The sequence below is a fragment of the Battus philenor genome, unplaced genomic scaffold (genome assembly GCF_028537555.1).
Source record: "Battus philenor isolate CCGP_79_NKW_IND1 unplaced genomic scaffold, ilBatPhil1.0.hap1 SCAF_24, whole genome shotgun sequence".
Classification (NCBI taxonomy): domain Eukaryota; kingdom Metazoa; phylum Arthropoda; class Insecta; order Lepidoptera; family Papilionidae; genus Battus; species Battus philenor.
This window is the reverse complement of record NW_027181687.1, coordinates 262,553-288,300: the sequence shown is the minus strand read 5'-3', so window position 1 is coordinate 288,300 and position 25,748 is coordinate 262,553. Positions and strand designations below refer to the sequence as shown.

General features: G+C 37.4%; 3 protein-coding genes and 1 pseudogene across 5 annotated transcripts; 2 read left to right on the top strand and 2 right to left on the bottom strand.

Moving 5' to 3' along the window:
* Window positions 1-765: 765 nt before the first annotated feature.
* Window positions 766-10,437, top strand: LOC137924674 (uncharacterized). The gene is made up of 6 exons (XM_068768095.1): window positions 766-852; window positions 1,187-1,254; window positions 5,493-5,662; window positions 7,040-7,186; window positions 7,878-8,120; window positions 9,184-10,437. The coding sequence occupies exons 2-6, from the start codon at window positions 1,248-1,250 to the stop codon at window positions 9,319-9,321; spliced, it is 705 nt and encodes a 234-aa protein (XP_068624196.1). The 5' UTR covers window positions 766-852; window positions 1,187-1,247; the 3' UTR covers window positions 9,322-10,437.
* Window positions 10,438-12,194: 1,757 nt separating this feature from the next.
* LOC137924589 (RNA-binding protein 5-A-like) lies at window positions 12,195-16,681 on the top strand. Of its 3 annotated transcripts, XM_068767992.1 has the most exons (4): window positions 12,195-12,354; window positions 12,469-14,678; window positions 15,256-15,313; window positions 15,729-16,681. In XM_068767992.1, coding segments are annotated over exons 2-3 (2,205 nt in total). In that variant the 5' UTR covers window positions 12,195-12,354; window positions 12,469-12,474; the 3' UTR covers window positions 15,257-15,313; window positions 15,729-16,681. The 3 variants fall into 3 exon arrangements, with proteins under 3 accessions (XP_068624093.1, XP_068624091.1, XP_068624092.1); XM_068767990.1 differs by having other exon boundaries at window positions 12,469-15,313; XM_068767991.1 differs by having other exon boundaries at window positions 12,195-15,313.
* A 2,708-nt stretch (window positions 16,682-19,389) lies between these two features.
* Window positions 19,390-20,711, bottom strand: LOC137924465 (uncharacterized; annotated as a pseudogene).
* Window positions 20,712-20,801: 90 nt separating this feature from the next.
* LOC137924649 (probable 5-hydroxyisourate hydrolase R09H10.3) lies at window positions 20,802-22,191 on the bottom strand. The gene is made up of 2 exons (XM_068768069.1): window positions 21,913-22,191; window positions 20,802-20,926 (listed from the first exon to the last, which is right to left on the bottom strand). The coding sequence occupies exons 1-2, from the start codon at window positions 22,165-22,167 to the stop codon at window positions 20,840-20,842; spliced, it is 342 nt and encodes a 113-aa protein (XP_068624170.1). The 5' UTR covers window positions 22,168-22,191; the 3' UTR covers window positions 20,802-20,839.
* Window positions 22,192-25,748: the final 3,557 nt, after the last annotated feature.

Below are 25,748 nucleotides of genomic sequence, written 5' to 3'. Positions count from 1 at the left end.
ATAAATAAAAATAGAATATATAATCCAAAAATCTGTGATAAATTAGAAAAAAGTATACTGTGATAATTTTAATAGTATGTAAAAATAAAAAACGAATTTGTTATTTTTGGTGAAAACTAAGAAATGAGGGAAAAGGAATACGCGATGAACGAATGGCAATCTGAATGGAAAAGAAAGACAGATGAAATTGTGGTATAAAAGAATAAAGCGATAGACTGTGTGAAGGATAACAGCTGGGAATAAAAATAAAAAAGACTGTGAAACATTAGTAGAGATAAAAAACAACCCCGTCCCAAACCAGAGACGGGTGAAAGCAAAAAAAACATGGAAAATTGCCATAGCCGAGCATCCGTTGCTCGAAGTCCTTCGTCTGTTATTAAAACGATTATTTTAGCATCGTTCGACACTCGCGTGCTCGCAAGCCGATAAAATATGAAGGTTCAATTTATAGGTGTAAAAGGAGTGAATATAGAGCTCACGTGTCAACAAATGGCTTTGTAACACAAAGTGTTCACTCTGAAATTATATTGGAATAATTTTTAATTCTGAAACCATTGACTTTTGGATCAATCGTTCTTTAATTGACAGCAAATAAAGTATAGCCCCCATGAAAGCTTTCATACCTTTAGTCAATCGTCATTAATTATAACAATAATTACTAAAACATTTTATTAGGTTCTCTAAACCCGTTAAAAATTGTCGATATCTCGCACGTAAGTCGCAGCACATCACTAGCGAGCGCGTCGCCGCGCCGACGCCGTGACATTCGAAGTCGAGCAGTGCGCTGTCGCCGCGTTCACGGGCACCGCACACGGAGTACGCTTTTCCCAGCGGAGCGGAGCCGACCGCTACGTGAGTACCGTCGGGCATAGCCAGCACCAGAGGCAGGCTTACTCCTGAACGAGCTCGACTCGCGTCAATTGCGCTCCAAATTAAATTACGATATTTTATTTAAACTAATACATGAGTCTGTGTTGTCAGTCTGCGTATGTTTTCTTTTGTGACATGAATGTACAACCGTACGCGAATGTACGCGACGCACGGATGTGCGAATTGTTAAATGTTTTGATATCGTACGCTCGCATGTCGTTGCAGACGGTGACGTAGCGCTCGGGCGGGGCGGGGAGGGGATTTCCAAGTGAGCCGCCATCGTTCCCGCCGCTCAGTGTAATGTTTTGTTCCGTAGGTGACGTCACGGCCCAGGGACAGCGCAATTAAACTGGCAAGCCCGGTAGAAAAAACCAGATATGGGAGGTGATTTTTTAATTTACTTTTTTACACGGAAACCTAGTTTTTAATTCCATTTTGTTTCAGACTCCAATCGTTTAAAAAATATTTTTATCTGTAAGCCTTCTGTATAAATATCTACTTAATTATTACCAAAAATCCGACATTTGATTAGACGCTTACATGTTTATTTATTTTGCTCCTTTCAGACTGTTGATATATTCCAAGGTAAATATTAGAACATGAACTGCCACAGTATCGTATTGTTCTGTGCAAGCGAGAGGGAATATAGTCGTATGTCCACCTCATACGGTTGTCGCTGCTCCAGTAGCCTTTAACTTATTTCACATCGCCCAGTCGTTAGCGGAAAATTAAAAACATTCCAAAAATACAGGAATATTAATATTTAAAAATTTAGTTTAGGTTTTTATATTTAATAAAAAAAATTCTCCTATTAATTAAATGACAAATTATTTAATAATTAACTATTCATATTTTATGTAAAGCAAAAGTTATACCCGTTAAAAAAAAAATTTGTGGCGATTCTGTCGTTTTACTCTGATTTTCAAACGCGAAATATACAAAATGTAAAAATGAAGTCATTTTCGTAGTGCATATAATGTTTGTGTTTATATATTATAAAGTAGCGAGTATCGGCCGCGGTGGAAGGCGACCGCGACTTGGCAACACCGTAGTCGCGCCATATTTGACATATTATTGAACGATCGTTGGAACCATTGTCAAACGAAGATATTTTCCACCGCTATGCAATAGCGTTTAAAACTGATTGTATCTCAGAATTTCAAGTTCAATCGAAACGCCAGAGAAAGCGGGTCGATGTTTACTTTAAGTTAATCTTTATATCCTTGCAATAGCGTTCAAAATACAATATGTAAAATACTTATCAATATTATTTTGCAAATATAAATATTGTCAGGTATGCGTAATGGATGAGTGAACCGCTTTTATATCTCGGAAATCGCTTGTAAATATTTGTTCTATTGCATAAATATCTTACTCTGTATAAGATGTCCCATAAATTAACGTCGGAAATGAAAGTTTTAATCGCGTTAAGATGGGTAGTAAACCCAGAAAATTTATTATAAAACTCCATATTACGCATTTAATTATTTATTGCCATTCAAAGAAATTAATGCGTTCTAATTTTATGATTTTTATCTTATCTTTTATTGTATTGAAACAAAACCACAAGGATCGATGTAATTATTAACCTATGTTTTAAATATTATTGTACTTGTTTAAGACAGTCGCAACATCTTACCCGATTTATTTTTTTATATTTCAAGGTATCATGAATACAATAAGTCATACCGCGAGGCCTTATTATGAAAGAGAATAGCAGTTTTGGTCAAATTCAATATTCAAAATTATTACTACTTCCAACTTTAAGTCACGGTTGAAAAAATATGTACTATATATGCGATGCTATCCAGTGACATCAAAATACTAAACTAAAAAGCCATACTTGTTTATTACTTATAGGGTTGCCCGTATGTATTGGAATTGTCGTTGATTAATGGGACAGTATAATTTAGTCTTCTGTCCATCGCGAAAATAGTAAACAAAAAAGCCATACTTGTTTATTACTTATAGGGTTGCCCGTATGTATTGGAATTGTCGTTGATTTATAGGACAGTATAATTTAGTCTTCTGTCCATCGCGAAAATAGTAAACAAAAAGGCCATACTTGTTTATTACTTATAGGGTTGCCCGTATGTATTGGAATTGTCGTTGATTTATGGAACAGTATAATTTAGTTTCTGTCCATCGCGATTCGGTTTTTCTATGTAAAGACTTTTATTCGAGCCTAGTGTTATATTGTAAAGTATAGTTACTACTCGTACGTAAATTCATACGCTCAAAGTTATATTACATGAATATATTCGATAATTGCGATAATTTATTTCAAGTTTTTCACAAACTACTTATTGCAAACTAATAGATGTTCGCTGGGGCCTTTGGATCAGGTAAGACCACAGCTTAAGTTCCTCCTTGCCGGTCCTATTGTTTTTTTTTTTTTTTTGGAAGAGGCATATTTAGAGACTTACTTCCTACGGCTGCTGTGATGATACAACAAAGCAGGCGTCTATATCTGTACATGCGACACAATCATTGCTTTACCTCGCGGTTAACCGGTTAACGGTTAACGCGCAAACATACCGTGTCCGAATAAGTCCGAAATGTAAATTAGCTATAGTAATATATAAGAAAAGGACCAATATTTAGCCACTTCCGCACATGCAGTGGTAGCCGTGCAACAAAGTGCACCGCCCGCCAGCCCGCTGACAAATGCGTATGCGGCAAACAATGCGAATCACATAACCGCCACCGCCAAACTACTCAACACGTGTTTCACCCCTCCAGGGGGCATCATTATAAGTTATGTTACACCGATTAGTGCCAAACACAGAGTCTTCACTGGGTAAATATTGGTCCTTTTCTTACTAAGGATGGACTTCCGCAAGGTAACGACTGATTTCATTAAATATAGTAATATATGTCTTATGTATATGTAAAGCGTATGTATCGCCGCAAGAAGGATGAAGGAGAAGGGGAAATCAGGTGGTTCATCAAAGTACATACCTACTGAACTCTTTCAATTATTACTGGCATACGATGATGACAGCTGATAGTCACTGCAAGGCGCTACTCGCATCCAGCTACTTCCAGCGACCTTGACTTTGTCGTGGCTCCGACAATAACGCAGTGGGAAACTTCCCCAGTCGCGCTGTTCGGTTCAAACGTCAGTTGGTTGCACGAGCGATATGCACAGCCTGTCACTTCACACCAGCAATTCTTAGAAATACATCGAAGTCTAGTTCATCTGCGAATATTCTAATATCTAACCCAAACTGAAATTCTGATCAGGTCACAGTACACGAAAATAAAGTCTAATTGAAATCCATTTGAAATTAATCGCAATAGCGATCTAAATATTGTCGAATAATTAACACAATTGGCTACAACGACAAACGATTCGCTGATGTTTTCATGCCGCCCCAGTTGCTGCGGGTCCGCAGCGACGCCGTTTGTTTTTGTGACCTAGGACACGACCTCATACAGCTGACAATCTGACAAATAATTGATGAATGTGCTTTGACAATATGATCACAAAAAATATACCAAAAGCTTCTATTGTTCAGAGTCAAAAAAATGAAACATTGTAAATGGCTATTGAAAACAACATACCTTTGCAATGATATTTTCGCTTGCGGGCTTTTGAGTTATATAAAAATACGAGTCACGAAGAATTTCTCTCGCCTGTTCTTCTCAGGTCTGAGGCATTTCATAACAGAAGTTAGACTTGACGTCAGAGATTTGATCCATTGTATGAATAACTTTGAATTCGAAATTAAAAATAAAGAGAAACGAAAAAGTTTTTATTGTAGAATAATAAAGATAAAGTTAAACTTTTAACAAAACTTACGTCAACTCATTGTTTTTATATTGTTTTATTTTTGACTCTGCTTTGCAAGGTTGTATAGTTGTGGAGAAGAAGCAGAAAGAAACTCCACAACAACACATATTTTGATAAAGTGTTACACAGATTTAAACTTATGCATTTTATGAGATATAGCCTAAATTAAATCAAAACTATCAAGCAACGTCACTGCCAAGGATTCTTGTCATTTAAATATTCGTTTATTGAATAAAAAGCCTTTTCCGTCAATTTATTTTTAATTTGCGTTTTAAATTTTTCAATTTGTAGTTCGAAAATGTTTTGCGGCATTTTATTATAACATCTGATTCCGTTTATTACAAATGAATTGGAGCCTTGCAGTCGAAACTTTGATAAAGTAATTTTCACAATGACTTGCAAATATTAAATAGACGTTTCATATTTTTTCGAATGTATTGTAATTATTATAAACGTTCAATAATATTATCGTAAATATGTTAAAAGACAACGTAAGAATATTGATTTCTTTGAATCGTTTTGTCGAGGATAATCGCAGTCCTAAGCCGTAAACAGCTCGGATGGCTGTTTTGCAAAACACATGTTTTAAATATCCGCGCCTTTAACCGAAATATCAATCCATAGGACATAATGCAGTGAAAATAACTAAAGTACATTATCCTAGCAGAATCTTAAAATATGGAATCTTCGCGAACCCGTAAGCGTCGTATCAAAATGTCAATGTTGCCAGGATTTTTTTTTGGTTGAAGGCAAAAGATGTTTCGGATCAGGCCTGCTGTCAGGAGCTGCACCGGGCACTGAGCGAGCGTGTGGTCTCATGTTGCAGTGTATGACCTGTCGGCGTCGGAGAGCGAAGGCTGCGCGGCGGCGCGCATGTGGCACGTGGCCTGCGCCGCCCTGGCCGCCCCCGCGCCCGACGACGCCTGGCAGCAGATCGTCGACACCTCGCCGCCCGACGCCGTCTGGCATTCGCTGCGCAACTGCGTCGCCTACCAGGTCCCTAAACACACCGCTGCCAACAGCAAACCTTTCGTGACAATCTTACACTGCTGTCCAAGTGCAATTTGCATTTTCCGTAAAAGTAAGGAAGCAGGGCGCTTAAACTAAAACCTAATTTAACCCTTAAATGCATAAAGATGTAAAACTGCAACATACCACTTAAACGTAAAATGAGAGAGTAAATGCATAGTGTTGTATATATGCAACATAAGGTTTTTTTAAAAAGTAAATATAAAAAATATTATATACATTTTATTGCCCTGCATTTTAATGTATTTATCTGCAAGATAAATATTTTTTTTAAGTATAAATAAAAGTCATGCATTTAAGGGTTAAAGGGGGAGTCCAATGTTACGCGGAGGGCCGCTCTAAGTCTGTACCAAACTGAATATGTCGCCTTTAAATCTTCAGGTATAGATTCCAATGAAGTGAAAAGAAATAATCCCCTTTTAAAAGAGGATTAATGTTTTTCATTTTCTTCATACTTTAAGGAAGCAAAACGCAAGGAGTCCCTAGGAAGCCTCGGCTCGGACTGTTACGTACTAGAATTTCACCAAATCTGGAAACCTTCAAGGTCTGACAAGCCTCTAGCTCCTTCCGCCATGCAGCAGTAGTCGACACGAGTGGCACGACTACAGCTGCATGGCGGAAGTAGCTATTTATTGGTCCTTTTCTTACTTAGAATGGGCTTCCACAAAATAACGCCTGAATCCATTAGATACTCTAGCTCCTTAGTTTTCTCATTGATAATGTGGCCGCCGAATAGTGCTTGCTTAGCATTTCGATTTGCACACACTTTATGGTATACATTTTTTTTAGACCGTACTTGCATCTACTCAAAATTTCAGCGGTATCATATGTAAGGGAAACCTCTTAATAATAATATCCTGATGGAGAAGAGCCAGCTAGAAACTCGGTCGGTTCTGTTTTTGTGATCACTTTCACAAATGAACGAACTCTCACAGACCCTCGAAAAGTGCTTAGTTGCGTGATAGAGTCAAAATAAAATAAAAATGATGAGGAGTTTTTTGGGAACAAAATACTAAATCTTAGCAAAAAGTCTAAGTTGTATAACATCATGGTTTGGACAGGGATCCGGAAGGAAATATATTTTGTCACTAAATGTAGAGCTGACTAAGAACGTTCAGCAAATAAGAGAGAGGCACTACAAGAAGACAACATACTTAGATTTCATAGACACAAGTTACACAGTGTTTTTTATGTAGTTAAGTTCCATCAACTTGTATGGTTCTCGCTTCGTATTGCTGGCCACAATACTTTTGTGTAAAAATAAAAAAGGAATTATTTATATTCCGATACGTGCATAGGTAGTAAGTCTGTACCGTCATCTGATTGCTCATAAACGTTTTGCAGGCTGGCGTGTGGCAGAACCTGCTGGCGAAAGGCGTGCAGGATGTGGGGCAGCCGGCGGCGTTCATGATGGCGATCGTGCTGCGACACACGCCCTCCGAGATCACCGTGCGGCTCCTGGCCGATCTGCTGCAGAAGCACCCGCAGTCGGTAATGTTCTTGATGCATTCGTGCAAACCTTCAATTTCCATTTTTGACTACAGTTTCTAGACTAGTATTTCAACCTTTGATATGCTATGCTCCACCTTTTTAACATTTTTACGCCCCCCTATATAACATATAAAATGTTATATTACAGAAAAAGAGTTAAATTCGTGTTCACTTTCAAATTGCCTCCCTTAACAATCAAATTACCCTCCGTCATGGGCTCTACGAAGGAAAGCATCGGTTTAGAAGGTATCGCTTGCGGTTTTGTGACCAAAACTAAAAGTTCTCATAAGCACAGTAGCCTATTTAATTCAGCGCCATTCAACGTACGCACCACAGCCTTTTGTAAATAAAACAAGTGCGCCTCTATTAAAGGTGTAGAATACCATGAAGTTAAAGTGTTAGGAGGGTTCCCATCCAGTGGTAGCAAAATCACGTCACACGAACTCGTGCGTGTACTGCACGAAACTCAAGATGCGACAGCGAGATTCATCGATGTAAATACGACAACACCAAATAGACACTGGCGGACAGCCTGAGGATGGGGCAATGTGGAGTAGGGATGAGGAAATGCACGCACGAAACGTCATCTTACAATCTCGTACTTCTACACTAGACTTGTAGTTAATAAGGTGGGGTATAGTATCTGACTAGCAGTGCGTCATGTTTCCTCTGTGTCATGGTGTCGGTGTAGCAAGAGTTGACTGCGTACATCCTGGCGCTGCTGACTGACGACGAGGCGGCGCGCTGCGGTGGCTGCGCGGGCGCATGCTCGCGCTACGGCCGCGAGCTGGCGCTGCGCGACCTGCAGCTGTTCGGCGACTGCGAGCTGGCCGTGCTGGCCGCCTCGCGCGAGGAGTACGACGCCCACGCCAAGCTCGTGCGCGCAGAGTACTCCAAGCTCACGCACCACAACTACGTCGAACTACGTATTAAGGTACCTTCTTACTACGCTCGCTTGCAAGCAAATCGACTCGCTCTTCAAGCGCACATTCAGAGCTACTGCATTTAAAAACGCAATTGTTTTTTTATACAAAATAATCATTTCTTAAACTTTAAAATCTGAGCTTTCCTATAACACCATTACCGTAAAAATAAGTACATTGCTTTTGTTATAAATTGGTGTCGAGTTGAAATATTGGATATCGTATTCGATGTAGCAACTCGAGACCCAACTCTTTTTTTGCACAGGTTTTTAAATAAAGTGGTTCACCATAAACATTAAATACATTTTTATACGATTTTATAGCTCAAATCGCTATTTTTATTCTAATTGTAATTTTGCAAATGCTTACAGAAATTTATCTAGACAGTAACAAAATACAATTGGGAAAATATCTTAAACCCCGGTATTCCCTGGTTTTATAATCCATTCTGTAATATACTAATAATGAACAGTTGCAGAATTGATTTCTAATAGTATTTTAAATGTTTTACAATAATTGATTAAATTTTAACTGTGTAATAATTTGATATTTTTTATTATAATACGAATTGTTTTCTTTTTACAAATATTTGTATTAGGTATTGTAATACAATGTTTAATTTTCTCATGTTACATAATTTTTTTAGTTTTCGAACACGTCTCCCAAATTTACTATATGTCACTTGTATTTTGACATGATTATTTTAGTAAAGATGGGTATACACTTAATTTGTGAAAAACAAACATAGTGCATGAGTAGTGAAATAGTATGTTTTTTCACCTTGCGTTTTAGTAAGCCTCCAGGGCCGGTACTAAAGTTTAACGTGCCCCAAACAAAATATATCAATGACCGGGTTAGCGTTGCCCGCATCGAGCTACTTCGCACGATCTTGCATGTCTTCTATCCGCCTAGTGGGGGCCTAGCCACGCCGCATCAATCTGGTCGTCGCAGGTCTACATCCTTTGGGTCCCATTGACTGTCAGCTTACATACCTTAATCTAATTAAAAACGCTAGTAATACGAAATAGTATGCGTTAGTTATGATTAAAGAATTCATAAACATGGTCCCCGTAGGTGCTGAACCAGTTCTCCCAGATCCCGAAGCTGTTTCACACGCAGGAGTTTGAGTGCTTCGAGGCGGCGGCCCGCGAGAACATCGAACGCGAGATCTGCACGCTCAGGGAGCACTTGCTGACGGGCAGGGCGGACTAAACGTCGCCTTGTCAACACACTTTGATATCATGACATCTAACCAAACTAAAATCATTCCGTTTGCAATTCTCAACGGAATAATTTGCAAGAAGCCTGCTATGAAATTATGGATTCCTCGATCTATTCAATATTTTCCATTTTATTTAATTTAAATATTCTGATATTTAAATTTTGTTTTTAGACAAAAGATCGATTATGAGAATTAAAGTAAATACTATGTTACATTTAACCAAGTCATTATTTAAATTTTTATAATGTTTTAATAGTTTTTTTATATTAATGATATTTTTTAATCTTTTGTTATAAGTTTTTTTTATAATTTATGGAAAATTTTATCTATCCTATGTATTGCTTATTCGAAGATACTAGATGCCATTAATTGTTTTAGCTTTTTTCTGCATTGTCGATAATCGATGTTTCGACTCCATTATTTAATCTACTTTAATATACTGTATCTGTGGTCTGTGTCATAAGTCATCGTCAATGGATATTTTGATATAGTGTGATTAGTGGCCATCGAATTGCATTTTACATTTCTGTTTGTGTATTTTCAATATTTATGACGTCTTTTTGTGGAAATTATGCATTAATCAATTAATAATTTACAGATCATCATCACGCGTAGAACGTGTGTTTTTTTATTTTAAAGATATAATAATAAACATGTAACAATGTTATTTACACCATTAAACGGAATTGATAAACAAAAAAAACACCGGATAAGATTAAAATGATAACGATTATTCACTGTTTACTATTTATTAAATATTAATTCAAAATATTTCCGTATTTAAAAGTATGTCTAGTTAGCGTAGTTCGAGTTGACCGAATGTGTAGGAAGAACTAAAACACCTATAAGTTGACGGAACTAGCTTCAAGATTATTTCTATAGCATAGATATAGTATATTTTTTCTAATATGGTTCAACATGACAATGTTATGGAACAAGTAATCTAATAAAAGAGATGTCATGTAAAAAGATCTGATCACGGATCGGTCAACTTTCCAAAGACATCTTTACGTTAGTTTTTCATGGTCAGAGTATCATAGGATTGTCACAATATTAACAGTTGGGATGAGGAATATATGATACCTTTGTTTTTTTTTTTTTTGAATATCAAATAAAATAGTAAAAATACCCAAACTTAGACAATGTAATTAGTTTATTGTTATTTTGGCTATGGTTTATTAATACACTGCAGTTATTTTATAATAAAAAAATATGAAAATACCTTTTCAAATGCATGTATAAAAAGTTAGATCTCATCCGTTATATTTGCAAAAAATAAAAATTGTAATCTCTTTCCATGTTAAACAATGTAAATGAATTCACAATAATAATTTTTGAACATGCACATTCATGTGAATGCATATTAAATTGCATTTTACTTATACAGCTGTAATATTTAAAAGTTTATGTCATTAGTAGATTTTACTTAGAAAAAAAATGATTTTTAATTCAATATGCTGCTGCATTTACAACTTTTCCAAATGGAGATTTATTCTCAATGAACTCTATTGAAAGACTAGGCTCTCCATCATCTGCTAAAAGCTGATTCGTTGTCATTAACTAAAGAGTTTTTATAAGCTGGTTATCATATGAAAAGAAGAGTTTATGAGACGAAGAAGGCAATCATCAACCTGATTGGTGGACTTTGCATAATTGGTGATGGGCCTGACAATAATGGGAGCACTTGGAATAGCAGGTTATAGAGATCTGTGGAGGCAACTTATTGAATCCTCAAACAAGGCTTCGGCAGAGCCTTCAACAATGAAAATGAATGACCATAAAAAGAAACCTTTCACAGTTCGCTATCAGCTTTCAATGTTATCATTTTAAGTATTTATCTATTTATTTGCAAATTTTATAGTTTTAAATTAGAGTAAGATGTGTATGTATGTATAACAACATGTTTAAATAAAAATATTTTATTTTAAATATTGTTTGATATTATACTTCAATGAGTACTACATAATTCCAAGTATAATGTTTCAGAAACATTGCATTTAAGAAATTTGCAAAAGTGCTTATTAATAATTATAATGATAGTTTTGAAGAACCTTTTACGGAACAGTGAAGCCACCAAATATAAGCAGTAACACCTTTCTTAACTGTGACGGAGACTAGTATAGTCTCCGTCAAAGTTATGAAGATATTGAGTATCAACATCTTAATTTTTAAGGAAATCTTTAATAAAACTTTGCATTAAAATACAGTAATACTTGAAGATCGGATATTTAGATGCACATTTACTTAAGTTAAAGTGTTAACTTATTATAGAAAAGGCTCATGAAAAGTATTTCGCGAATGGGCGAAACTCGTAGCACCTGCTTGTGACGTCAAACTACACTGTTAAAAGTTTCGATTTGTTTATTTGTCTATCGGTAATTTATTGAAACTGCCTCTATCATTTATACGAACAAATATCTTTGAACTAATATGCTAACATTCTGTCTCTGGTGAAGTGAATAATTAATTCGTAATAAAACAGTAGATATATTATATTTGTGCATATCTTGGATTAATAATAAACACATATTTCTTCGTTCAAGGTGCATATAGCCTGGAAAGAGGAATTTAAAAGTGTTTATGGTACAACAGATTATAATATGAATATAGCGCTTTACAAAAATTTTATAACAAAAATTCAAGATTCAAGCTTCACTTTATACGTCAATTTTAGTAGAGGTTCGGTAAAAATTTCTGAATTTTTTAAAACATACGGTTATATAAAAAAATGGAAAAATATGCAGAAAATACAACGATCGAAAGCAATAATGTATATTTATGGTTTCTATTAATTATAGTTACTTTATGATTGTCGCATAGACTAAAGGAATATAGGTTGCTCAAGCTTGTCTATGACAAAATTTGGATATGGAAAAAAAGATGGCGTGTTTGGCTCTTTTCATTGCATGATAAAACAATAATTGAACCAGTTTTTCAATCAGTCAACAGCAAATTGTGTCATTTTCAAATAATTAAAAGTATAAAGAATCACAAGTTCGTTGAACCAGAGTTTACGGCAGCAGGTAAAGAGTAGAATATGAAGAGAAAGGTCTTGTTCGACGGGTATACAGCGAGGATGGTTCGGCGGCGTCAGATCTGTGAGTACATTTGTTTGACAAGGCGGGTGATGTTCACAGGCAGCGATGTCGTGGCGCAGGGACGAGCGCACTGCACGCTGGTCCGAGCAGGATGGCCGCTGGGAGAGCCGTCCGCGGACGCCCGTGTGGGAGACGCGGCGCAGCACCAGCCCGCGCCAGTCGCCCCCACGGGATCGCCACCGTGAGCGATTCGATCGCGAACGCGACCGCGACCGTCGTGAACGCTACGATCGCGAACAGGACCGCGGGTTCCGAGGTCGCGAGCGCTACGACAAGCGGGAGCGCGATCGTCGGAGGTCGCCGCGACGCTTCGACGATCGCGACGTGCCTTTGGCTCCGTCGCCGCCGAATATCAGCGGTGAGCCAGAGAGGAACCAAAGTTTACCATCCGACGGACGCCCCGGAAGTAAGGATGGGCAGGATACGGACTCTGAAAATACTGAAAACAAGTACGACATTGGTCGCGAAAAAGTAGATGACAATCTATCCGCTAATGCCTCTGCAGGAGATTGGTTCTGTAAATGTGGCTCCTATAACTTCAAACGTCGTCAAGTTTGTTACAGACGCAACTGCCAGGGAAAGAGAGCGGAAGGCACTGTTCTGGGCATCGACTCAGAGAGAGGAAATATGTCTGAACCCAATTCTGGCATCACTAAGAGACTGCTTTTCAGACGCTTAGATGCATTAACTACTGAAGATAAGATTTTGGAAGCACTAAAAGAGAGATGTTCAAAACAAGTCCTTGATTCAATTGCTGGGATCACAATAGGCCGTGAGACTTTGACCGGTGCCTCAAAATGCCTTGCTTATATTAACTTCAATTCCATTTCCCAGTCTACTGCTGCTCACATGGAGCTTATGTCCCTCAATCCTCCCCTGGAAATAGATGGTAGGGATGTACTTATCACCTTTTACAATGAGCCTCCCAAACTTCAAAAACCTCTTTCTTCTAATTCTGCTGACTACTCTTATTATTCTCAAATGAATAATTATACCTCTACAACTCAAGCACTTTCTGAAGCTGATAGAGTTAATGCGGCGGCTGCAGTTGCCCAGTCGGCTATTTCTGCTGCACAAGCTCGTCAAATGTCTTGGGTGCCAGTGTCTGTCCCCGTTTTTGTTTCTTCTAATTCCCAAATGAATCCTTCTGGAAAATTGCCTACTGGAGATGGTAAGACTGTGTACACTGCCCCTGATGTTAGAACATTCATGTATGATGAGACTTCTGGGTATTACTATGATCCTGCAACAGGCCTGTACTATGATGGTGCAACACAATACTTCTACAACAGCCAACTGAGTATATACATGTACTGGGATGCATCCTCCTCTACTTACATTGCTGCCACTCAGAACCAACAGAATACAGACCAGCCTAAACTGCCCACTCCACCAGAGGCAACAACTGAGAACACCATAATCAAAGAACCAGAGGAAAAGAAAAAGAAAGATAAAGAGGACAAAGTCAAGGTTGCTAAGAAAATTGCAAAAGATATGGAGCGATGGGCCCGAACATTAAATCAAAAGAAAGAAAATGCCAGAAGTAACTTTGTAATGGAGCAACCATTAGATACGGGAGCAAGTAAGGGTTCTGCAGATATTGGATTTTCTGTATTGGGAGCCGGGCCCTCTATGACACATGTTAGGGAACTTTCACCTCCTCCAGTATCTACAGATGATTTCCTTGTTAAAAGAACTGAACAGGGTATGTTTGATAGTGATGAGGGGATAATTGATTGGGCAAAATTGACATGCATCATATGCAAACGTAAGTTCCCATCGGCGGAAGTTCTCACAAAGCACAAAACATTATCAGACTTGCACAAGCAAAACTTGGCAGAGTTTCGCAAAAAGCAAGAACTTCTGCCACAGAGCAATGGCTACAGAGACAGAGCAGCAGAGAGGAGAATGAAGTTTGGTGAGGATGAGCCCCCACCAATCAGAAAACGTTATGAGCCTCCTGATATGTCTCATGGCCCCATCATGTCACATCCTCCACCATCAGTGGTTGACACAATTGGTGGCAAAATGTTACAAAAGATGGGCTGGTCAGAAGGTCGAGGTTTAGGGAAAGAGGAGCAGGGTCGGATAGCGCCTATAGAGGCTGAGCAGAGGCCAACTTTAGCAGGCTTAGGACAGAAGAGAGGAGTTTACACACCAACTCCCGGAGAGACATACAGAGACACAGTTAAGAAACTTATGATTGCTCGCTACAAGGAGGTGGTAGGGCAGGAGGAGGGGAACAACTGGTGAGTTTACTTCTTGCATTGTTAACAACTCATGTATTCTGTTCACAGGTTGGATGTCGGAGGTCAGTGTCCTTGTGAATGTAACTTACTGCATGAAAGCACTTTCACCTTCCAATTTGAATATAAACATGAAGTTTGCCTGTCACAATGTTTTTATAAAGCTGTAGTAGTGTAAAATCTGTATTTGACAAAACAGTTGTGTTTCCCTTGGTTGCCCGAGGGATGTAACCAGTAATTAAAATTGACTTCTATGTAAATAAAAACATTTGTGCAACAAACTGCTGATGCCTATGTAACTTATTTGGGATTAAAAATACAGGCTATTTTACTAAACAATACATAACCTTGTGCGTTCTTATCAAGAATTACATATACAAACAAAATTTACAAGTCTATAGATGTTTTGTATGTCGCTCTTCCTTTACTTCACAATAGTTATTGTATGTTTAATTAAATTGTACTTAGAATAACTGTGACGTTAGCCTGTGTTGAGCGCCAGGCCGGACTTGAGGTGTTTGGGTCAGAGACAATGTGTTGCAACATTTCTAATGTGTTGATTCTGGTTTCGCCACACTAGATGTCGCCGCTGCAATGCTCCCTAGGGGCCTGCGTAAAGATGTGCCCGGCGCGCTGCGGTGAGTCTTATATTCCTTCTCTTTTGTGCAAATAATCAATTCTTCCCACAGGCATCCCTTACTCGCCTGGTGACATTATTACATTGTGAAAAAAGCAAGAGACTGTAGCCAGGCTCAAAGTTATTCTTTAAGTTTATTCAATGACAGCATCCCTGTCCTCCATGTGCAATGTCTCCTTGTCCAGTGTTTGAGCACACGCGTTGCGTAGGGGGGAAGACACTCAGGTCCACAGCCGGCGAATAGCTTACACTGAGAAGAGCTCACCGGCCCACTTGTGGACTTGAGACATCTCCCGGTGCGGGACCTTGTACTTGTGATTGAAACTGTGACTTGCTCGTGTTGTGACATTATGAAGAAGCAGTGACCGTGCCGCACGCCTTGGCTTTACTGACAAGTTTGACCATTTACCTTACAGAGTCAGCGCCAGCCACCGGACTCCGTGCCAAACACAATTGTCTTACAAAGTACACGCACTGTGTATTTCTACCCACTTGTTACTATAGAGGGCAAACACAGTTGGCTCCCCCATGGTTTTTGTTGTAATTTTTTAATTTTTTGCAAAGATATTTACCATCCTTACATAAATTGTTTTAATTATTGTTCACAATAGGTATGTGAAAAATGTATTTAAGATAAATATTAGTTTGGCAAACAGATATAAAGTTAAATTAGATTTGTGAATGAGATCTTTGTGCAGATGTAAATATTTATTCCTTAAAATAAATAAGTGATTGACTTCCATGGACTTGCAAAGCATCATAATGAATCAATGAATTGAGACACTGTTGAAAGCTAGCGGTTGCTCCCCGCTGGTCAAGGATAGGTTTAGGTAGCTGTCTGAAGTAATGTGATTGCTTTAAAGGATCAATTTGTAATAATAATTAAGTTCCATTATGTTATAAGTATGTAGTTGTTATTGGGTAGAAATGAAGCACATTGATGATTGGTGACTTGCGGTTACCTGCCTGAACAAATTGCAAGATTAGATTTAATACAATAGTCTGAGACAATGTTTTGAGTTGTTACAATTTTTTAAATAATTTAGAGGAATAATTTGTAACGGTCATACCTGGAGAAGCTATCAATGCCAATGGGGACTTGGCGTTTCAGTGATTAAAAATGATAAAAGTAAAAATCGTTGTGCAGTGAATGTACAGATGTGTGAGTGTTTCTACAAAGTATGTGCAGTTGGAACGTTTATTCGTAAGTGACGCGGACAGCCTTTGTGCAGCGCTGGGGTGGGGCCTGGTCTCGCGGCGGAGGCCAGCGCCCGCCGCTCGTGTATATACGCATTATTAAATTAGGGAACTTATTTTTTTTATAGAGCTAAGTTTATTTGTAACGCATTATATACGATGTTCATATTAAGCTGGAGTTTTATTTCTGAACGAACCTTTATCCCACCTACCTATATCTATTCCCGCAATCTGTATCTCAACAATTGATAGTGTAAACGAGGTGACAATGAAGGTCTGAGCGCGTTGGTGGTGCATTCGATGCACTGTGTGGTCGGCCGAGGGTGCAGTTGGAGCGAAGAACAATATCATAACAATATTAATGACTACTTTTGGTTTATTACCAGGATCATCAGAAAACTTTCCATTGGTTTTTATGTACAAATATGAACCGGATTAAGGGATTTAATAGCAAATGGGCTCTCTAGCTTCATCTAGCTGTACGTTTGTCTGCTGTTCTATTGATGCAAGCACTACCACCACCATAAGGTAATGCAACGAAACCTTCAGTTACAATTTTGCCGACAATGAGAATATCGCATTGCTTATTTGAATGAAATCCATCTTTCAATTTTATCTGATGTCTTAATATGAGGTAAAATTGATTTTTTTTTTCAATTCACTTAAATTTTTTAGGAGTTAAAATGAATCCTTTAGTTTTGTAATGTTTTTTTCTTAAGCAGTAATTGTCTTGGGATATTTTGGTAAAAACTGACTTTTAGAGTTCAAATATGTTTTTAATTAAAAAAATAGTATTAGAGAGAATTTTGCAGACGAAACTATTTAATTGACTACTTGATCTATAAACCTTTCGCAGATCTGTTATTTGAATATAGTAGTGACAGGCATTGGCCGAGGACAGCCTAGTGTAACGATATTGAAAGTATTATCTACGTTTAGCGTGTGGAGGTGAATTACCATTCGAGCATGGATCTGTACCGCGTTAGGACATCACCAGCATGCTTTTGGCAGAGCAGCCGTGATCACGAGACTTTACACGGATTCCCGCACACCATCTTTTCCTCCGAGGCATTTCATAGACCCAGGGGTGATTCCTTGAGGTTAATAAGATTTAAGTAAATAATTCTTATTAAGTTTGTATCCGATGACTGACCTGAAGTAGTAAATACTTCACAGGCTGGTAGAGGTTTAGTTTTAACAGTAACTAAACAACACTCAGTCTCCCTCGGGAGCTTCAGCCCGAGATATTTCATTACACATTGTCTGAATTAGTTTTATTATCTCCATATTTCGAATTTGCCACACTTTAAAGATAAATATAAAGAACGGTAAAGGAATTACGGGTGAGCAATCGGTCTTCAAACTATGAAAGTTCAAGTGACGTGCAAGTTCATTGTATATAAAACATGTACTTCCAAGTGGATGGTGCGATTGCACATACAACCTGACCTTTCATGAATTTGCTTCGGAAAGTTTTCCTTTTAAAGCAGAATAAACCAGGTAACTGCGAGGGCAAAACTGAAGATCCAGAGAAAAGCATACATGGCGATGACAGGATGCTTGATGATGATTAATATTCCTGCATCCCCTATAACTGAGTAAAACAGGTATCCGCTCTTTTCGCAATAAAGATGATTGCCTTGCCTTATAGAAAAGTAGTGTAGTCTCTCACACTGGTGTTCTAGAGCTCGACGAGAAATTTCCTATCTTAATGGCCAAAAACGACTGGATACCAAAACAAGTTGTATTTGATAAAATATACAATAATTGCAAGAACATGACCGATGTTAAGGTCTGAATTTAAAGTAAATCAGAATTTTCACAGACGATTCTAAAACTGCTGATTGTTCGGATTTCGACACATTCTCGGAAGACATGAACATCATCATAGCAAAGCCACTAAGTAACATCACAGTGGTTAGGTTAGGTAGGTTGAATGCGTGGGTAACATAAATGCGGCCGCCGCCCAAGCTGCAAGGAGAGTAAGAGGTACGTCCATTCAAATTCTGTCCGAAAGTATGGCGGTGTTATTAGATCTTAAAATTCACACTGTTAACTCTGGGTTAATATGCGAATGTCACAAACGTGTAATGGAGGTAAGTTGTAATTAACTTTTAATACTACAGTGAAATGAAAAGTGAGAGAGGAATGGAAAGTCATAGAGCGAAAGAGAAAGAAAGAAGAATTGTGGTAAGAACTAGAAGAATGAAAGATCATATGATGTAAAATATGTGAAAAAATTAAATATATGTAAAAAAAGTCCCTGTCCCACACCAGAGAAAATAAAAAATACAACAGTGGATAAAAGGTCATAACGGCTGCAAAGGTAACGATGCTGCAGATGACCTGGCCCGGAGAGGTTACAGCTTGGTAGTTTACGGCCTGGAGTACTACTCTCTCTATCATTACCTCTACTCAGAATACTACTGCTGAAAGTCAATACAGTGAGTAATAGACGAGCAATGAGGAGTGCCGTCAAGCAAAAGTGGTGTGGCGTTTTTCTGCACGCAATTGTTTTAATGTACAGGCAACCCTGACAGGCCTGTCAGATGGATTTTGACATTTGTCGACGTACGGTATTAATTACTGTGTAATCATAATCATTAAATTGTTTCATTTGGGCGCCAATCCTACAAGATTAATTGGTATACTCAAGGATTCCCAAAGAAGCAATGTTTACCATACGCTGGCGGCTCACCAACACTGCTGCGACTACGCCTGGTGGCTTGGGGATGGCCTGGGGATCTTAACCGGCCAGGGGTTTTTTTTAACAAACATGAGTTTACATTAGGTGTTACGAACTGTCCTCAATGCTGGGCGTACAGGAGGACGAGACGAGACTACTTTGGTGTAAGATGTGGCACTCTGCAGGGCGACCCATTACGGATCATCGAGGTGCCTCCCGGGGATCGCCGGCGACAGCAACGGTCTGCTCGGATTCTCAATGAGCTGTGTTGACTTGATTAAGTCTATCCTCGACGCAAAACAAGCGCAGCGCCGCTTGGCTGCGGAAACCAGCCCGCAGAGACAAGACGCGAGCACAGAGCTGTACCAATCTAGACCGGACTATTTAAAAAACAACCCGATAATTGCAATCTCCGTAATATCTATTATTCCAATTCGAGTATTATAATTCTGTTTCGTAAATAGTCACCAATTGACATATATTTGTAATCGTGTTAAGTTTTCCTTTTACAATATTTCAAATATTTGACATTGAGTGATTTCGATGCATCATTTTTGTTTTTTTACGGTAATGTTGTCTAAGATGAATCAGATATCTCTTGTTGTTTTTCTTCTATTACTGCCAATAAGTCTACCATAAATTGTATCTTCATCTGTGTAAGGTTCACCTATGTCTGGAGTGACAGAAATCCACAATTCTCTTCTCACACCTCCATTGTAGAGTATTTTTAACTTTCTGTAAAGCTAAGTCTTCATAAAAGGCACACAATTTTAGTCTCGTATTTTTCAGGAATCATGTAGGCATTTTTATCGGTAGAAGTCATTGATGTACACCAATAATATTAGTTTTCGGATCATCTCCGGCTTTTGCTATAAATCCAAATTGCAATCTCTCCGTTGTGGTGCAATATTTCTTAACAATGTCATTTTTTTGCGAGAAATAATTAGACAAAAATAGTTGCTGAGAGTGAGTAGCGTTCACACTCCGTATTGCTGGCCACTACGCCCACAATACTTTTATGTTGAATAATTCTTGGGCGTTTGAATTTAAATTCGAAATTTAATAATTAAAATACGTACTCCGGCGGAAACTGACTTTCGTCTGCTAATGGCGTGTATTGGTGACCCCGGCGTAATATCAACATCACTTCATTAAGGCCACAATAATGAGCGTGAACGCTTCAAAAAAAAGTAAATTCTTTGATAAAATTAGGTTCATTTTATCTAAATATATATACACGCTGTTAAGATTTGATTGACGTGACATTGACATTTGATTTGACGTTTTGATTTCTAATTTAGCAAAATTGTGGCAAAATATTTACGCGTTCTATAAACATTTATAAGTTTACAGAGTTAAAATTATTTGTGTTAAATTTATTTCTAACATTAAAAAAACTTAAATATTACTTGACAGTCTTGTATATGGGTTACAAGATTCGAAGTATAAATTTGCAAATATTATTTTAGTTTGGGGATGTCATTACAGTAGTTTTACATTGGAGATGTTCTGTCATTCTACTCTTCACGCATTAATTGTGGACGATTAAATAAAAGAATGGAAAGAATAAAAAAAAAAACAAGTTATTTATTTTTCATACAAAAGTTGTTGTCGATGCGTCTGTTTGACGTAAGTGCTTGTAGTTCAGCTGCCCCTGTAGGTGGTGTAGCCGAAGGGGCTGAGCAGGAGCGGCATGTGATAGTGTGCGCCCTCCTCCGTCTTGAACACGATCTGCATAACAAACACACGCACTGTTTCATTTCCATCCAATTGATATTTAAATATTTTTGAATGAGAAAATATAGCAGCCACAGGATCGCAAAAGGCTATTGCCATGGAACATAACCCAATGCGAAATCGAATGTATTCATTCTTAAGTAATGTGATCGTACAAAAATAGATGTAAAAATAATTTACACTTTAATATTTTTACATTATCTATGACAGTTGACATAATTGGGCTTAGGTGTAATAGTTTTTAAATTTAAGTTATAACCTATAAATAAATCAATGGTTTCAGAAATAATTAATAACGTATTAATAATGTAATAAAAATATATGTTTCCAAAATTGGTATTATTACATATTAATATCATAAATTATTTACCATCTGTGCCTGTCCACTTACTGTACTGCTTCAAGTTATTGGCCTGTGTATTTCAATAGAAAAAAATTAACGTAATATATTTCAGAGAGAGCACTTTATACAGGATGAGTGGAAATAAGTATAAAATCTTTAAAGCTTTTACACTAATAATGAATATAATGATAACCCCTGAATTTATTTTGAACGGTGCCATGATGATAAGAATTAAACTAATGTTGTACTTTTGAATGAATAGAGAATCTTTTTTTAGTTTCTATGTAGTATTTTTATCTTCTATATTTAAATTTTCCGAGAGGCGAAAACTTGCGATACTACTTGTTGTGTATGTCGTGTATTATAATGTAAAAAAGTTCTTTAATTAAATAATTAAAAGCAATAAGTTTCTTTAATTATTAAAATAAACAATGATATAAAATTTACAGTGATTACCCAAAATACAAATTTTTAAATGCAACTGATTGTATTGATCATTGCGAGACATAAATTACTAAAATCAATCACGAGAAAAAATGAGCACGTATTGAATCTGTGGTCCAATTTTTTGATGCCTCAAGCCTGCATTGCTGAGCTCCATCAATCGATTCAGATTTGGACAATATTGTTCACTCACCTCAACGAAAGGATACTGGGTGGTTTTTTCACTCTTCTTATAATAATCCTCCACATTGAACTTCAGCTTGTAAGTCCCCGGTGCCATGGAGTCTCGTGAGAAGGGAAACTGCACTCTGCCGTCGCCGGAGGTGGCCGTGCTGTGCCACAGCGTCCAAGCATCCTCGCGCTTTTTGTACAGCTCCACGAACAGGCCCACCGCTGGGGTACCACTCGACGTGTCTAGTACGTGCGTTGATAGAACCGGTCGAGACATGGTGGACTCATTCACTTACTGAGAGTGCCAACGTTGCTCCCTCTACCCGGCGGGGTCAAATGCTGTAGATAACATTAAGGCTTGGCCACACTCGTACATTAAGTTATTCGCGTCACCTATATCGCGAATATGTAACTTATAATCTGTAACAATTGTTGTGATATCATTTATTTATTGGTTTATTTATATTATTATCCACCGGGCAGGGCATATCGCTCATGTAAGGTTTTTAAGTGGCGACCACGAGCCAGTAAACTCAGAGCGCAACCCACTAGAAAGACCAACGATATTATCAAAGCCGCGGTAATACGCTGTATGCCGGCGGTGCAGGACCGGCCAATGTGGCAGTCTTCGTGATAGGACCAAGTTAACTCAACAGTGTTTCATTTTAGTAAAGATAGAACTCTCTACTCTTAAGGTTCTCTTCACCTAACGTAGTGATCAGGTAGCCTGATGAAGCCTCAACATCATACTCTTATCCAAAAGTAGTCGCCGATGTGATCCCAAGGTGATGGCTAATGACTACGAGCACTCTCTACGCTGTAACAACCGTCTATGTCGATTAATCGGCGGCTCATAGCTGTATATATGTAATAAGATGTCATCACAACCGGCAAGACTTGACCACCACAGCACCCATTTTTAGGAGTCGGCCGCCCGCCCTTTAGCCGCGAACAGCGTGGGCGAACCGAGGTTGAATCTGGTCTCTACTTGGCTCGCCTGTGGTCCAGCCTGCCGTCCCAAGCATACACAACATCAACACTACACAGCTCTACTGAGGTAGAATTGTTTACTACGTGCGAACGACTTCGTGCAACTGGAATGCGTCAGTCCGGCTTTTTTATTTTTAAGCTCACGGTCTCTTCCGCTCCGTGAATTCAGTTTCGGTGAAGTTGTAAAAGCCCCTGGGCTAATAGCATCAACTTCAACCGAAACCAAGACTCGACTGTCATCTGTTCTCTAAACTTTATGTATATTAAACGAAATGATAGGAAAAATGTAATTATTTACAATTACAAATCACAAGGTTTTCATTAAAACTTCAAACTCGATTTATTTTTATTATGAGTGAGTCCTGAGTTGTCACGTTTCTTTTTTAAGGAATTCTGCAAATAAAAATTTACTACTTTAATTACCTATGAATACGACAAATAAAACTATTTTGTATATTGTTGTAAATTATATATTAATGTTCACATTGTTCCCGGTGTGTCCGCGGCTTTACAAGCGCCGTCGTGCGTAGAGATAAGGCGCGCGCTCGGCCGTGTTTACATGCAGATGTCGTACGTCAAAGTTATGTCAAGTTATCGCATTGTTTTGTTACAATTTGGATAGATTAAACTATTTCGCTACCTACATATAATAATTAAAGAAAATACACCGATAACTGCTTTTTAATCTAAACATACGAAGTGATACTTCAAAGGGGTTAATGTTAAATTCATTTGCTGTCAACTTATCTAATATTACATCAAGTACAAAAATCAATACTTTAGAATAATAAATAAATTATAATATAATTACTATATATTAATATTAATAATTGCTTATTATCTGTCCTAGCAGACTTTTGTACAGAAGTTATCGGCCTATCGCATTTAAATAAAAAAAACAATGTTATATAAAAAAAAAGAGTAATTTGTGCCTGGTGATTTAAATTTTATTGCTAATGATATATATATATATATAGCCACATTAATCGAATCGAATTTTGAATTTTGTTCAAATTTCGAAGTTATTAACGTTTCCTGTTCCAACAGTTTCATAGAATTGAGTTTGACAGACCAATATTTTAACTTTAATTCTTTGCCGATATTCTAATTTTAAAAATTAACACACTGTCAGTATCCTTGTGATTAAAATATTATTTTTTTATACACAAAGACAACGATCATTGAGTAAGAGTTGTTGAAAAATTTTATCCACATTATTTATATGTTTTAATCATACGCGGCTGACTACGAGATATGTCTTCAAGGGCAACTAAACAACTTTCATTCAAGGTCAAATAGTAATGTCATTCACCCCAGAGGGTCGCCCTCAGGGAACTCTATTGGAGCTTCTCGGCCCTTTATTTTTCAATAACTAATTATTACTTACGTATTGCCAGCACTGCAGGTACTGATTTTACGGTGAATTATTGATTTTTAATGCCGACTAACACTCTAAACTAACTTTTTTAAGATAAATCATAAAATAAAACACTTTATTAACGAAACAAAAGCATTTAAAAAAAGTCAAGGCATTTATGTAACGTAAATTTTAATATGTATCTATTCATAGACTTGTCAGTTTCGGAATGAACCTGCCAAGAAACTCGATAGTTACTCTTTTAATGTCAATTTTACAATTTTTTTCTATTATATAGTTTCTACTTCTCACGTGAATGACCATGATAATTCCAGGCAAGTTTATCTCCTATATAATTTTTGTAATTCAACAATAGACTCTAGATCTTACTTTTACATAATTTTTAACTTTTTTAAGGATAAATTTAAAATGTAGTGATTTGATTATAGAAACGTATACCGTGTCTCAAAAAGATTTAAAAACTTAGCGTTACAAGCTTAATTTTCCTTTTCAAGTTATAAAAGGCGATTGCTTTTTTTTAATTATTTATGTTAATATTTTATATATATTCTAATGCGTCCGTAATTATATCCACTTTATTAAATAAGTTCCATAGAGAATTTTCTGCTCTGATACTGTGAAGAATATAAAATACGTGACTTAATTGCCGAAATATCTCTTTTTTGAAATTAAGTCGAAACAAACTAAACTTACTGCTGCAGTGGCGATAATAAGTGAATACAAAAATATACTCACGGAGCTGTAATAAATATTCTAAAATAAAAATAAAGAAGTTGTGTTCTACTTTCTTCAAAATTCCTCATTCGATGAAATTCAAATTCCGGTTTGTTTGCGTTTTCGTCACAACAATGTTTATTTGTTTTGGCATTAAGGAGAAATTTAAACGATTGTTGTGTACCGCGCTAATGAATGGCGGTCAGTGGGGCGGCGTGCGCGGGCGCCGCAGGTGCGCGACGCGAGGCGCCATGCCTGCCGATGCGGTCGCGTCGGAATTTATAGAGCGGCTGCGGAATCTCCCAATAAATTATAATTAATTGTACCCCGTTATAGTTTTATATTGATAGCTATGATAATAGAACCGAATTTAATTTTTTTTAAATTCCGTAACTAAAATCCAGATACAATTCTTTATTTAAAATAGGCTTAATTGGTAATATAATCCTCAATTATATAATATATATACTATTGTGATCAAAAGCTAGGGTGTAATTGTCATTTGAAACTTTGCGACTTTTTTGTGATAAACTCGATTTACAACTTAACCATTGTATTCGTCCGATTTGGCTGCGTGCGACATCTGGATATTCAGCAGACTCAAAAGACCAATGTGGGGGACGACATTTTGATACGATCGAGGAGATGAAAACCGAATTAAAGGTCTTGAAGGCTATACAGGAAAAATAATATTCCGACTGTTAAGAAGACTGGAAAAAGAGTTGGTAAAAGTGCGATTCATAATTTATATTTTATTAAAAATTGACCTTAGTTTT

Excerpts from the sequence above, each read along its gene's own strand:
- LOC137924674 (XM_068768095.1), top strand. Across the intron at positions 5,663-7,039 it reads GCAACTGCGTCGCCTACCAG|GCTGGCGTGTGGCAGAACCT; the intron begins GTCCCTAAACAC and ends AACGTTTTGCAG. Across the intron at positions 8,121-9,183 it reads ACGTCGAACTACGTATTAAG|GTGCTGAACCAGTTCTCCCA; the intron begins GTACCTTCTTAC and ends TGGTCCCCGTAG.
- LOC137924589 (XM_068767990.1), top strand. The coding sequence starts at position 12,475 with ATGTCGTGGCGCAGGGACGAGCGCACTGCACGCTGGTCCGAGCAGGAT.
- LOC137924649 (XM_068768069.1), bottom strand. The coding sequence starts at position 22,167 with ATGTCTCGACCGGTTCTATCAACGCACGTACTAGACACGTCGAGTGGT. Across the intron at positions 20,927-21,912 it reads CCCAGTATCCTTTCGTTGAG|ATCGTGTTCAAGACGGAGGA; the intron begins GTGAGTGAACAA and ends TTTGTTATGCAG.